Source organism: Harmonia axyridis, chromosome 6 (assembly GCF_914767665.1).
Source record: "Harmonia axyridis chromosome 6, icHarAxyr1.1, whole genome shotgun sequence".
NCBI lineage: Eukaryota > Metazoa > Arthropoda > Insecta > Coleoptera > Coccinellidae > Harmonia > Harmonia axyridis.
The window spans coordinates 27,071,919-27,086,846 of NC_059506.1; the positions used below are offsets into that span (position 1 = coordinate 27,071,919).

A 14,928-nucleotide genomic window follows, 5' to 3' on the forward strand; every position below is an offset into this window, starting at 1 on the left:
ATGGGCTGGTGGAATCATTGGTCCGTACTTCTTCAAAAACGATGACGGCCAGAACGTTACAGTCAATGGTGATCGGTATAGAGCTATGATTACTAACTTTTTTATTCCTGAATTGAACAACCATGATGTCCAGGAGCTGTGGTTCCAACAAGACGGCGCAACATGTCACACACCTCGTGCCACAATCGATTTATTGAAAGACACGTTTGGTGACCGCCTAAATTCACGTTTTGGACCTGTGAATTGGCCTCCAAGATCATGTGATTTAACACCGCTAGACTACTTTCTGTGGGGCTATGTAAAGTCATTGGTCTTTGCGGATAAGCCACAAACCTTTGATCATTTGGAAGACAACATTCGCCGTGTTATTGCCGATATACGGCCACAAATGTTGGAAAAATTCATCGAAATTTGGACGTCCAGATTGGACTTCATCCGAGCCAGCCGTGGCGATCATATGCCAGAAATCATATTTAAAATGTAATGCCACAAGCTTATCTTGCGGATAAATAAAATTCATGTCAATCGAATAATCCATTGTTGTTTTATTGCAATTTAAAGTTCTATAGCTCTAAAAAAAATACCCTTTACATGGTGTTCCTAAAGTAGAGATACACATGAAAACTATAAATTCCTTAGATTATTTTAAGAAAAAAAAACCTGTATAAACATGGGCCCGCGAATAATTTGTTTTCGAAATACAGAGAGTTAAAGTTTTATTTTTTCGAGTTTTTTTCCTACAGCACTTTCCCTTCTATATAAAGTTTTCATCACCAGCTCCTTTCCACCAGAAACTTTTTCTGGTTGATCACTGGTAGTTTAGAAAAATTTTGGCCCAGTACTACACTTTCTGGTTAACTGAAGTTTTGTCATATTGAAAAAAAATTGTAACCCATACTTATGAGTTACATGCCTAACAAATATTGGGCAATTTTTTTTTCTATAGACGATGAAGACACCAAAAAAATTAAAAACTTAGCGATCAATGAAGAATAGCACGTTTAGCTGCAAAATAGCGAAAAAACTATTCAAATTTGATCCCTGGTTCTAAAGTTATGAAAATATCACATTTGTAGCTTTAATGGCTACGTCTACTTTGAACACTCTATAGATCTTGAGAACGGGCCTTGACCAGAGTCTTCTGATCAGCTTTTCTTATCAAGGACATAAAGGTCTACAGAAAACGATGCAAATATTTGAAATTAACGGGTAACCAACTTTCGTACATTTATATTTGCTTGAGGGTTTATTTGAAAGCGTGCCTTTTCGTACAATTTTGTTTTTTTTTTTCAGTATTATGATATTTCTCTTGAAAAATCAATATTCTCTTATTCGTGAAATATTCGAATGAATAACACTGTTGTATAAATATGACCAGGTATTTTTTCATACAAGTGTGTACTGTTATAACAATTAGATTCGCTTCTTTTCAGGTAACAAGCTTTCCTGCAGAAATATCGTCAAATTCTACGCATATGTGTAATTATAACCGAAAATAATCTCCTAAAAATGTATAACATTCTATTCAAGAGACTAACACAGCGATGCAGGTTCGTCAAAATTTAATGCCGCCTTGAAATTCTCCATTACGGTACAGGTAGCCAGTAGGTCCCCCGTATTAGAGAATTAAAATTTTAATGACGGCAATACATTTAACTGAACGTTCCTGTAACTGGGTGTAAGATATCAGACTGACTGATATTGAACCAGAAGTGAAAATTCTTTATTCGTGTCTCATCAAGTATGCCTGAAAGTCAAACTCCACTGATCCACTTCCAATTCCTCAATATTCCACAATTCTCAACGACCCTCCACCGTAGTGCACAGGATGCATAAACGCCACCTACCCCAAACCGACCCGAACTAAATCCCAACTCCCCCATCCTACTATCCAACCTTCTTCAAAATCTCAAGCACCCTGGAAAACTCGAAATCGCCGACCTCTCAGAAGACAGATCGAAACTCCGAGTCAGATTAGAGACACCGTCCTCTTTCCTCGCCATTGAACAATAGCATCTCCAGGTAGAACCGGCGATTTCATCTGGAAAACTCCCCTAGCGCCCTCTTCAAATAATCCGAATACGCGAGTAGGCTCGCGAAGATGATTAATCTGCTGCAGGAATCTGTATCTCATCTCGAAGGGTAAAACTTTAAACTCGAATCTTTCAGGTCGAGTGGGACCCTCGTCAAGTGGCAGGCCTGTCCATTCTGTCGAAGAGAAGGGGAAATAAGGGGAGGGGGTAGATCAACATCTTCCCTTTGGCGTTCTGTGGTCTGGGAAACGAGCGAACAAAACGTTAATTGCTGATGCTTGACAGATTGGGCGCCATTGCTAACGTGGCGAGAAAAATTAGAGGAGGGACGAGGGTTTTTAATATTCTTAAAATGCCATTCGTTTCAGGGGGGAACTGGAGCTGTCGTAAAGTGATTTTTGCCAGCGTGAAATTTTCTGTTAGCTTTTATTCGACGATCGTTGTTTAAATTGAGTTTTAAACCAACGAAATTATCACTTAATTCGTTGTAAAAAGTGCGAGGGGATATTTAGTAGAAGTTGGGTCTTTTTGTGTGCTTCGTCATCCGGATACTAACCGCGTCTAACGCTGCACTTTTGGAAAACTGGAGAATTGGAAGCACTGTCAATTTTATATTATGTATCATAATTTCCGTAAGCATATAAAAAATTAAATCAGAGATACGAATTCATTTGATCCTTGAACTTACTGCCTGCAGGATTACCACGTAAACAATTGATAAAAATTTCATTAAAAAGTAATGAATGCCTTTTTCTCCTCATGCTTATCAGTATCTGTACTGCCAGGTGTAGGTAATACGCAAAGAGATTATTGCTTCCAGAAAATTTGGTTTCAGTATTCTGTATTGCAGTATTATTAGAGGTGCCTTTTATCAGTTTTAAATAAAAATCACAAAATGGTTTACACGTTAGAGGATAGAAAGGAAATGTTGAAAATTTATTTCAAGAACAATTCTGCAATACAGAATACAGAACCGAAATTTCCTGAAAGCAATAATCCCTTTGCGTATTGCCTGGCAGTGCAGATTCTGATAAGAATGAAGAGAAAAAAGACATTTAACACTTTTTAAGAACCTAATTGCTTGCTTTTGCTTCGTCTTCGAACAAAAGATATTCACGGTTTTATTGCTGCATGTAATCTAATGGTGAGAAATTTGAGCATTTGCGGTAAATTTTCAATAATACTGTTTGTTAAAAAAATGTTCTTTCAGTAGAACTTATACGATCAATTAGAACATATCTGTTTCATTTTGTTTTATCGGTACCATAATTCCATAAAAAAAACCCTGTAACTCTGTGAATATTCACTTTATTTGAACACAAACAGCAGGTTCATACAAATTTGAATCCATGCATATAAAGGGTGTTTTTTTAGAGCTATAGAACTTTAAATTGCAATAAAACAACGATGGATTATTCGATTGACATGAATTTTATTTATCCACTAGATAATCTTGTGGCATTACATTTTAAATATGATATCTGATATATGACCGCCACGGCTGGCTCGGATGTAGTCCAATCTGGACGTCCAATTTACGATGACTTTTTCCAACATTTGTGGCCGTATATCGGCAATAACACGGCGAATCTAGTCTTCCAAATGGTCAAGGGTTCGTGGATTATCCGCATAAACCAATGACTTTACATAGCACCACAGAAAGTAGTCTAGGGGTGTTAAATCACAAGATCTTGGAGTCCAATTCACAGGTCCAAAACGTGAAATTAGGCGGTCACCAAACGTGTCTTTCAATAAATCGAGTCACACGAGCTGTGTCACATGTTGCGGCGTCTTGTTGGAACCACAGCTCCTGGACATCATGGTTGTTCAATTCAGAAATAAAAAAGTTAGTAATCATGGCTCTATACCGATCACCATTGACTGTAACGTTCTGGCCATCATCGTTTTTGAAGAAGTACGGACCAATGATTCCACCAGCCCATAAAGCACACCAAAAAGTCAGTTTTTCTGGATGTAACAATATTTCGACATACACTTGAGGATTAGCTTCACTCCAAATGCGGCAGTTTTATTTGTTGACGTAGCCATTCAACCAGAAGTGCGCTTCATCGCTAATGGACGTAGTGCGCGTTACGTATTCCACACAGAACCATTATTTCCGAAATGAAATTGCACTATTTGCAAGCTTTGTTCAAACGTGAGTCTATTCATGATGAATTGCCAAACCAAACTGAGAATAAATCATTTGACAGTTGTTAAATCAGTCGCCATCTTGAACAGAAATGCCAATTTAAAATTATATACCTCGAAAAAAACACCCGTTATTTGCGCTAAAAACTAGCCACTTACACTATTCAAATTCCTGATGGTATTGCAAACCTCTTGAGGGGGTTGCTAGTAGAAACAAGCTTTGTTTTCTAGATCATGTCGCCCTGTCATCAAAAATCGACCTGTCTGAGTGTTTTCACAAATTCTGATTCGTTGTTGAGTTATTAAGGGTGGACTCTTTCAAATGAGACAACCTGTATATTAATATATAAGTAATTGTTTAAATCTTCTGATGAATTTCATTGACAGTGAACATTTTCTACACACTTGATTATGTATCATCTTTATGTATATGTATAAATAAATTATTAATATTATTATTATTATTTACGCAGTTATATTACATATAAAAACCACATTGAACACTCACTTGCTGCCCATGAGTGTATTCTATCCCTGCTACTAGACAAGTTGCTGCTGAACTCAATCTTTCCAAACTCCTCGTTGTAAAATCATCATCAATTACTTCTACATCGTCCAAGTCATCTAATTTGTTCGAGATGTTGTCGTTCAGAATTGGAACTGAAAAAAAATTATTACCTATTAGATTATTTTTCGATATAAATAAAATGAGTTCTGTATTGATAGAAACTCTGAGTAGTAAAGAAGACAGGCAACAGTTGAGCAAACATAGTGACAAAAAAAGAAACAAAAATTCATATGATTAGACCCTTCAAATGGTCGTGTCCTGTACACAGTTCGATATTATATGACACCTCTGAATTTCTCTCAGATCTCAGGAAACTGGATTAGACAACATTTGTGCGTCGTTCCAGAGTCTGTTCCTACTTAATATTCGAACTATTTAATTTATTATAGCTGCTTTATATGACTCATAAATGAATAACTAACGAATTGAGATCCGGCAAACAACGTGGCATTGACATTGGTTTGGATATTGGTCCCTTTGACTTATTCGTTCATTCGAAAAAGTTCCATTTAACCAAGCATGTTTTTGTCTACCTCTCTGTGGTCACCAATTTCCAACAATATTGTGATACACACTGCTCAACAATTGATAGGGATCACTTACTTGTTCTAAATTTATTTTTGAAATATTCGCTCCAAGATTATAAATTTAGTCAGATTTCAGAGTATTTTCAGTTGATAATATGGTTCACTTGAGAAAAGAATGAAAAAATGGAAAGTTGGAGAGAAAAAAAACTTTATTAGGAACACTCAAAATTCTGTGTTTGAATAACATAAAAATTTTATGATGAAACCACGAGAAGGCTGAAGTTTCGGTTAAGCTAGTACCTAGTTGGTCCCCCACGAGCTCGTCTCAAGCATTCTACCCTACGAGGCATACTTTTGATCAAACGATTTATAAAATTCTGGGGCAAATTCCTCCAAATATCCCGTAAAGCGTTAGAAAGGTCCTCCAGGTTATTGATCGGTTGTTCTAAGGTTGACAATTGTCTAGACATCTCAGACCAGACATGTTCGATACAATTCATGTCTGAAGAGCGAGCTGGCCAGTCCATCCTAATATCAATATCAATAGCATGAGTTTCTAGCGCTTCATTAACCAGACGACTACGGTGTGGACGGGCATTATCGTCAATTAAAATGAAATTCTAGCCCACGGCAGCCGCAAACGGAACAATTATGAGTTCAATAATCATATCGTGATATCTCTGGCTGGTCATGGTGGTGTTCTGCAGAACAACAAACTCTGTGCGTTGGTTCAAACAAATGCATCCCCATACATATATAGAACCTCCGCCAAAAGCTGTTGTGGGTACCATAAACTGTTCTGCATACCTTCGACCTCTTTCCCTCCAAGCAAGAATACGTCTATCGGAGTTGACCAAACGAAATCTAGACTCATCCGTAAATAAACATCGGCTCCAATCTTCAAGTGTCCAATTGCGGTGCCCCTCAGTCCATTGCCGTCGATGAACCCGGTGTTCCCTATTCAAACGGGGATGTTGTACCCTCCTACGTGCTCTCAAACCACGAACATGTAGTCGTCGTCTTACAGTCTGGTTCGAAATTAGAACTGCTGTTGCAACTCTATTGAGCCGCGACGCCGGGTAAGTGGGATTTCTCCTAGCATTGAGGATCAAAAGACGATCTTGGGCAGCTGTTGTACTGCGCTGCCGACCTCCCCCATGAACATAAGCTACTGAGTCGTTTTAGATGAACCTATTCCAAGCACGACTCACTGCGAAACATTCAACCGCCGGGACACTTCTTGCTGGGACAAACCTTCCTGTATCCACCGTATGATTTGGTCCAGTTGCACAGGAGCCAAACGTCTTTTTGGCATGACTGATAAGCTGATATTGTTCTCATTTCTTCAATTATTCTCACCTTATGTGTTTGAACGAGAGTATAAACAGATTTAATAACAAATACCACATTGCTTTTCACTCCACCTGTAACAGCATACAGATAATAATCGATTTTGTGAACAAGAGCCTATGGAGTGAGGAAGACTTTGATATAATCAACTCAAAATATCTTACTTTTTCCTTAGAGAACATATAATGTACAGATATTCACGAGATAACTTGAGAAAAATACAAATGAATAGAAGTTCATAAGTGATCCCTAGCAATTGTTGATCAGTGTATTTCTAGTTTGCTTTCATTATTATATGCGTTTTCATTTACTGAAGAACATTGCACAGAAAAAGAAATAAATGATAATGTGTGGACAATATCACGTCATAATATGCTTTCATGGATTATCAGGAAATTGAATCAAGTTTTTCGAAACAGATTGCAGATTCAACCTGCAAACTCTCTTGAAAATAAAACACGAATACTAATTCAAACAATGGGTCGAAATCTTTTTACTTTACGTCAGCACTTTTCTCAATATTCTAAAAATCTTTTCTTGTAGATTAACAAAAATTCTAAAAGGTAAAAATCTTGATTGAAGTATTTTAAGAGGTTATTCTAGAAATAAGAGAAAACTCTTAACATTTGTGTAAAAATTTCCGCTCATATCTGACATTTTGTCAATTTCCAACGCTTCGATACTCGATCTATCATGATTCATCACCTCAACATAAATAAAAAATTGATTGAATGGAGATCGATCGTTCCCAGTGAGAAAATAAACCTACGGTGAAAACTTGCCACCAATTGAAATTCGCAGGATTTCTTGTCATATTGAAAATAAAATATCATTTGGGCAAATCCAATCCGCACTTCGGTGTGGCAAATAAGTTTTCATATCGTTTCGTAAGTTTCAAAACGTTCCGCCAAATTGAAGAACTCTGCGAAGTTCGATGGTCTGGAATTAAGGTTTTGATAACCGGGGAAAATTTCATCCCCAAGAGGGTGAAAAGTGTTATCTCCACTTTCGTTCCGTCCGAGGGAAATGTTGAGTTCTGGAATGATTTTCAGAATTCTACATTAAACCATTTACGATTAGACCGGGTTTAACTTTTTGTACGCTTGTTTCAGGGGAACAGCGGGTCTGTTGAAATTTAAGCCGAAAATGGCAGAGGTCAAAATCAATTATGTTCATCGGATCGTCGTTCACACATTAATTCTCGACTGAAATATGCTGAATACTTGAAATTTTCAGGGTATTGATTTCGGAGCCAATCTATTCAGAAGTTATTTCAATATGAAATTTTATTTTCACAATAATTGAAAAAAGTACTCCCCTTATCGACTAGTGCTTTAGAAATCAATTGCAAAGGAATCAATTAGTGTTCATACAACATTTTGTGAGGTACCGGGTTTTTCACCATAATTTGACCCCCCCTTTAACTTTGTTACTAAAAGAGGTACAAAAAAATGTTTTTTACAAAAGTTTCACGAAATCGACTAGTGTTTTTTAAAATGATTTCACAAAACGAAATATATACAGAGTGGTCAACATATTGATTGCAACTTCATTTTTTCAAATGGAACACCCTGTATATTTTTCTATATTTGACTAGCTCTTTCTCCCCTGATTTCTAATATATAACATATGTTTGGCCTATTCCCCTCATTCTGAGTACCACAGAGTTTCAAATTTTAAGAACCACCTGGCATGCTCAGTAATCAATTTTCAAGTGGTAGGCTGCGATAACTCAAAATGCCCTTTTTTGAGTTATTTCGTTGGCAATTTGACTATATGTCATATCGTTGCCAACGAGATAACTCAAAAAAGGGCATTTTAAAACCACCTGGCATGCTCAGTAATCAGTTTTCAAGTGGTAGGCTGCGATAACTCAAAATGCCCTTTTTTGAGTTATCTCGTTGGCAACGAAATGACATATAGTCAGATTATAACTTATATTTCTCTAAAATTGTATGTCTTGAAAATTTGAGCTCCTAGGTAAAAATGAATACGTCATTTGAATTCAGGACACCAAATTGATATAGAATCAGCTCAAAAAACCTCGACACGAAAAGAACTGTTCTCCTGTGAATTGGTAAATTATATCGGTTCTCTATTCATGGATTGAAGGACTCTGTGAATTTATCAACTTCATTGATCGGTTCGCTCTGATCCACGATCTACGTGGTGTGGATCAATATCTCTGATAGATCCACATCTACAGAAGATGTGGATCAATCGGATATATTGATATTGTGGATATATATCTCTGATAGATCCACATCTACCAAAGATGTGGATAAAACAGAGATTTCGATATTGTGGATATATATCTCTGATAGATCCACATCTACAAAAGATGTGGATCAATCAGAGATATCGATCAGCACCACGTAGATAGTAGATCAATCAGCTTGATAGATCAATAAAGCTTAGGTATTAGTGAATCCCAAACAATTTTAGACTTACTTCAAGATAATCTGCAGTCTGTTAGGCTTCCATAGATGTAAATAAAATTCATTTAATTCCTAGAATACTCAAAAGGAAAATTTTAACATTCCAATAAAGGAACTTTATCAATAATCGACTAATTTCGTCGTAGACTGTTAGATTTAGGGTTATGACGTCAAGTTACTTCTATGCATCTACACCCCACCTTAGATTAGCCCGAAAATCGATAATATTCAGCATGTTTCTCCGAAATATGCCACATACTCAGTCGCATACATTAAACGTTTGGTCTCACGATCCGATTACGTATTACGGAATGTTGACATTGATCATTGCAGAAATTTGAGTAATGAGCGCTACTTCTAGCGCAATTAATCGACATGGAATGTTAGGCTGCTGCTCCACGTGCCCATATGGTTGTGTCGGAATTGGATGTGATATGTAACTAATAATTTTGCGAAGCGCTCGATGATGTATTCAGGGTTGTGTAGCAGTACAGGTGATGAATGGCTTGAAGAGCTATTGAGTTTCGTAATTAGACGGCAGAAGCAAATTCATTATTCTGCTTTCGGTTGATTTATTTTTTTCAGTTTTTGTTGGAGAAAATGACGCAACCACTGAGCCTTCGTACATTCATGCACAAACTGCGACCTTGGCGACCACTTGAGGGTGCAGTTGGTGTTTGGAAGAACGAGCTCCTATATTTTTTTTTTTTTATATTCTGCTTGAATTTTCCATGAAGATTGAAATTAGTATATTTTATTTACTTTCCGAATATCAACTCAATGGGATCTATTTTTAAAATATTGCATGATGCTTAAAATTGCTATTCTAAGCGATTATTCTCACGATGATAGTTTCTGCAATAGTTACCTTCGGTTTTGAAACGAAATAAGTTTCGTAAATCATTTGGACAAAAAATCATCCATATGGTTCAACGATGGATCAAAATCAGAGAGTATATATGGACCTAAACTGAGGATTTATGAAGCCTCAGGAAGTGAGCCCTCTATTTTACAGACCGAGATACTGGCTGTTCACGTATGCGCTCAGGAGTACATTAAAATGAACCTCAAGGGGGCGCATGTCTACATCATCATGGAAAGCTAGACCAAGATGAGATCCCTGGAAGGAAACGAAAAAGGCGATGAACTTGCAAAAAGTGCATCGAGGGTAACACCTGCTGGACTTGAGCCTTTCTGTGGGCTAGAAACGCCAGAAAGCTCTTAAGCTGTCACGAGCTGAGCTTCGGGTGATAGTGGGACTGCTGATGGGTACAAACATCATTCGTATCGTATGGGAAAGTCAGCAGATGAAATTTGTAGACTCTCATGTGGATCAGAAGCAGAAACAGCTGAACACATGGTATGCAAGTGTCCAGAGCTGGGTGGCCTAAGAATCATTCATATGGGGAAGCCGGTTCTAGATACCCGAGATGTAACGGTCAAGGCCCCTAAGGAGGTTGTCAGTTTTATCAACGCCATTGACGACCTCCTTGGGTTTCCATGAATGAGTAGGGTAGAGAACAAAAGATCTACATGATCGCAGTTCCCGGAAGGCTTACCGAGCCACAACGACCCTAGTTCAAATAATAATAATATCGTGCTAGGCAGATAGATACTAGACAATAGTTATTTGTTTTATTAGGCAGCAAAGTGGTAGATTGACTGCCGCTGCTGATAGTTCATAGCCGAGCAAGCGAGGCTAGGAATTCAGCGAGTCTTCTAATTTGCTGCCTAGTACAATAAATAACTGAAATAGTATAGAATAGTATAGTATATAGAAATAGTATTGCAGTACGTTTTCAAACACCATCGTATTTTTTGAGAAATCGCCATTTGAAGTTGCTAACAACAACATTTTCAAAGTACTAAAAGATTTCTATGCCACCAATTAGTGATTAATTTGTGCCTATTGGTGCGTTTCAAAAGTTTTACACTGCACTATTAGGTACTTATGAGGCACTAAATATCTGATATAATTCCAGAATTTGGGCCACCTTCACGCATTCTATCTTGATCAATTATTTTAGTATAAAATGATATATTATGGTCCATTTCCTGATGAGGAAACTAACTCAAATATTTCTGACAAGGTTTTCAATCGCAATCAAAAAGAAAGCTGTCCATACGTCCCGAAATCGATAGAGATGGCGCGTTGCGACACAAGCCACCGTAGCGTAGGCGTTAATAAATTTTTTTTGCCCCATAATTTAATTCAAAGCGTCTTAGACGGCCCGAGGCACCAGCAAAGGACCCTTTAATACACGGATCCTTTGACAAAACAACCGCCAAGACAAAACGGGAACAAATGACGAACGCGCAGCCATGTTGAATTGCAGGGATAAGAAGGGATATGAGCGTGGCGAGCAATGAAGGATGCTTTGGCTAACGTCCAAAGCCTACTGATGATGCAGTTCCCTGAAAACTTGTACAAAGTTTATCTCGACAGTTTATGAAGCCGGATTTATGTTCCGATATAGAGGAACGGAGGCAGTGGCGTTGAAATATGCGGGGTCTTCGGGGAAAGACTGAACCCGCCTCGTGAGGGTTGAGTATATAATTATTCAAGTCTGCGTTGTGCCTTCAGATAATTCTTCATTGTTTTTTATGTGAATTTCTTTCACAACGGAATTCAACTCAATGCTCCTAAAAATGTTTGTAGATTTGTAAAGGGTGAGCAAATAAGCTAGGTAAGCGGCCATATCTCAAGATCCACTCATCGTAGAGACTTGCGGTAAAAAATTTTACCACTAAAGTGTACAAGAAAACACACTGGAAATTGTTTTGAAGTTCATACCTCAAGCTCTAGGGCGCGTACTAGCTATCGTCGAGTAGAAAAATAAATTTTACTCGAAAATGTTTCATATGAAGTGGACGAAAAAATATCATCACAGTAATCCTTGGAAAATTCTCTATCTTTTTGAATTGTCACTTTGGATTTTACGACATCAAATAAGGGTAGGTGAAAGGGAGAAATCTGACTGATTGAAATGCCTGTAACTTCAGTTTGGCTCAACATGTTTGAGCAAATTAGATCTCGTCTGAAAGATAATATCTTGTTGATTGAGGACAAAATATACTCATGATAAATTTGTTTTTGCTGCTTTCGATAGGGGGCGCTAAGTCAGAAGTTCAATGTTTTGTTCATTCTACTCCGGAATTTTAAAGGTAATGATAGGATTTTCTTAACCGAATAAGAAATTTCACCAAATTTGCATGAAAAAACTGCAGGTCGCAAAGCGATAGTTTCAGACGTTCTGAAGTTATGGCCGAAAGAAGATATTCTTCAACTGATGCACTGCGAAAAATCAAATTGTGTCTTTAAGTTCTGACAGAAACAGAAATCCCATCAAATGTGTACGAAAAAACCAAAAGGTCGCAAAGTGATAGCTTCAGGCGTTCTGGAGTTATGGCCGAAAAAAGATGCACTGAAAAACTAAATTGTGACTTTTTTCGGTCATAACTCCAGAACGCCTGAAGCTATCGCTTTGCGACCTTCTGGATTTTTCATACAAATTTGATGGGATTTCTGTTTCTGTCAGCACCTAAAGACACAATTTGGTTGAAGAATATCTTCTTTAGGCCATAAATCCAGAACGCCTGAAACTATCGCTTTGCGACCTTCAGGTTTTTCATGCAAATTTGATGGAACTTCTGTTTCTGTTAAGAAAATACTATCATTACATTTGAAATTTCGGAGTAAAATGAACAAAACAATGAACTTCTGACATAGCGCCCCTATCGAGAGCAGCTAAAACAAATTCATTATGAGTATATGTGTTCCTTAATCAACAAGATCTTATCTCTCAAACGAGATCTAATTCGCTCAAACATGTTGAGACAAACTGAAGTTACAGACATCTGTATCAGTGAGATTTCTCCCTTTTCTCTACCCTCATTTGATGTCGTAAAATCGAAAAAGATAATTTTAAAACAAACAGAATTTTCCAAGGATGACAGTGATGATATTTTTTCGTCCACTTCATATGAAACATTTTCGAGTAAAATTTATTTTTCTACTCGACGATAGCAATTACGCCTCCTAGCGGTAGAGGTATGAACTTTTAAACAATTTCCAGTGTGTTTTGTTGTATACTTTAGTGGTAAAATTTTTTACCGCAAGTCCCTACGATGAGTGGATCCTGAGATATAGCCCCTTACCTCGCTTATTTGCCCACCCTGTACTTTTCGAAATAGCTATTTGTGTATTTAAGAGAACAAAATGATATTTTGTCGATTGAAAGAGACAGGCGAAGCTTTTTTGGTTCTCTGAACATCTTAGTTGAAAATTTCAACTGCGATGTTTAGAGAACAGAAAAAAAACTTGTCAACTAAATCACATCCAACATAATATTATTCTTCCTATTCGAAAGATGTTGACGGTTTCTTAAGGTGGCGCTCACGTCGTCTTTCTATCAATGCTGTTGTGAGGTTGAATCAATAATATAATTAACTACTTTGGACAATGGCATGGGTCTCTTTTCCCAGGGACGGCGTTATAGGGGTGAAAAAGTGAAGCGCCTGTTTCAGGCGCCACTATTCGAGGGGCGGCAATTAAGCCCAGTTTGTGGCCGCCTTTTCATATCTCTAAAAAAATATAGTCCTGATTCTTGAAAACAACATGAGGTTGAAATCTCCAAACCCTTTTTAGTAAGCCGCCTGTTAAATAAATAACACATGGCAACCCAACCAATATAAGCAGCATTGTCTATTATTCTAATTGAACAAGGGAGAAAATTTATTTCACAATGACGAAAAACAACACTATCTTCGTTTCATTTGAATTATGTGGAAGTTTTCACATTTAACATAATGCAAAATTCCTACGATAGTGCATTCGAAACTAGTTACTGTTAAATGCCAAATGTTTTCTGCGGAACACATGTTTTTAATCCCATTTAGTTTTCGAAGGTGTTCATGCCCTACCACCCTTTGTATCTTATGTTATGATAGGTAATCTTTCGTCCATAGTACGCTGTGTATTGTGAAAGTGAATATCAGATTTATTACTTACGCATTATTCATCGGCGTCGTAGAAATCCAGATATCTACAGCGTAAGTAGCTGTTTCATTTGATTAAAAAACCTTAAAAAAACCGGCATAATATTGAATATTAAAATATTTCAATGTTCTTCATTCACTAGAATTTTTTTTTTTTGCACTTTAACTAGATTCTTTATCGGGAGTAGAAAGTTCAGTATTTTCATCGGATCAGGTGATGTTTTTTGGTAGGGGGGGTGGTTATGAAGGTGGTCATGTTGTTATTGTTACTTTTTAGCAGGGGCGCCAAAAAATTCTTTGCTTCAGGCGCCAAAATTGCTCGCACCGTCCCTGCTTTTTTCCATATCTTCCTTTAGGTGGCGCTATACAAAGAGTTAACCACTCAACGACATCATTTCAAAATTTTCATTTGTTCTGTCGGTAGTAGGTTCTTATTGATTTAACCACAAAACAGCATTGACAAAAAGACGACGTGAGCGCTGCCATACAAAACAATTCGGAAATCAAGTGAAAAGAGACCATTTCCATTAAAATCCAAGAAGGTTGGTCCCTTCAAAAGTCGCCACTTTTATTTAAAAGTTGGTGAGCACACCAGTGTTTTAGACTATGAAATTGCTTCGAGAATGATCGAAAGAAATTCATCATGCTAAATATTTATTATTCGTTAACTGGTGCAACAGAAATAATATTGTAAAATACACATAATGTGTGCCTTTGGCATATTCTTTGAACGAATTGCATAATATAAAAGCCTCCACAACATGCCAAATATTTTCAATGTTGAAATCAATTCTGAAAATTAAACACGGTGTGGATATAGAATATTATAGTAAATTGATTTTGTAAATTTGGTTAGTCGAATT

General features: G+C 37.2%; 1 protein-coding gene across 1 annotated transcript in view; it reads right to left on the reverse strand.

The window, feature by feature from the left end:
- Nucleotides 1-14,928, reverse strand: part of LOC123682738 — a 387,699-nt gene that overhangs the window by 38,531 nt on the left and 334,240 nt on the right. Inside the window, exon 2 of the mRNA XM_045621507.1 lies at nucleotides 4,693-4,844. Within this exon, the coding sequence (XP_045477463.1) occupies nucleotides 4,693-4,844 (152 nt within the window). The remainder of the gene's footprint in view (nucleotides 1-4,692; nucleotides 4,845-14,928) is intronic.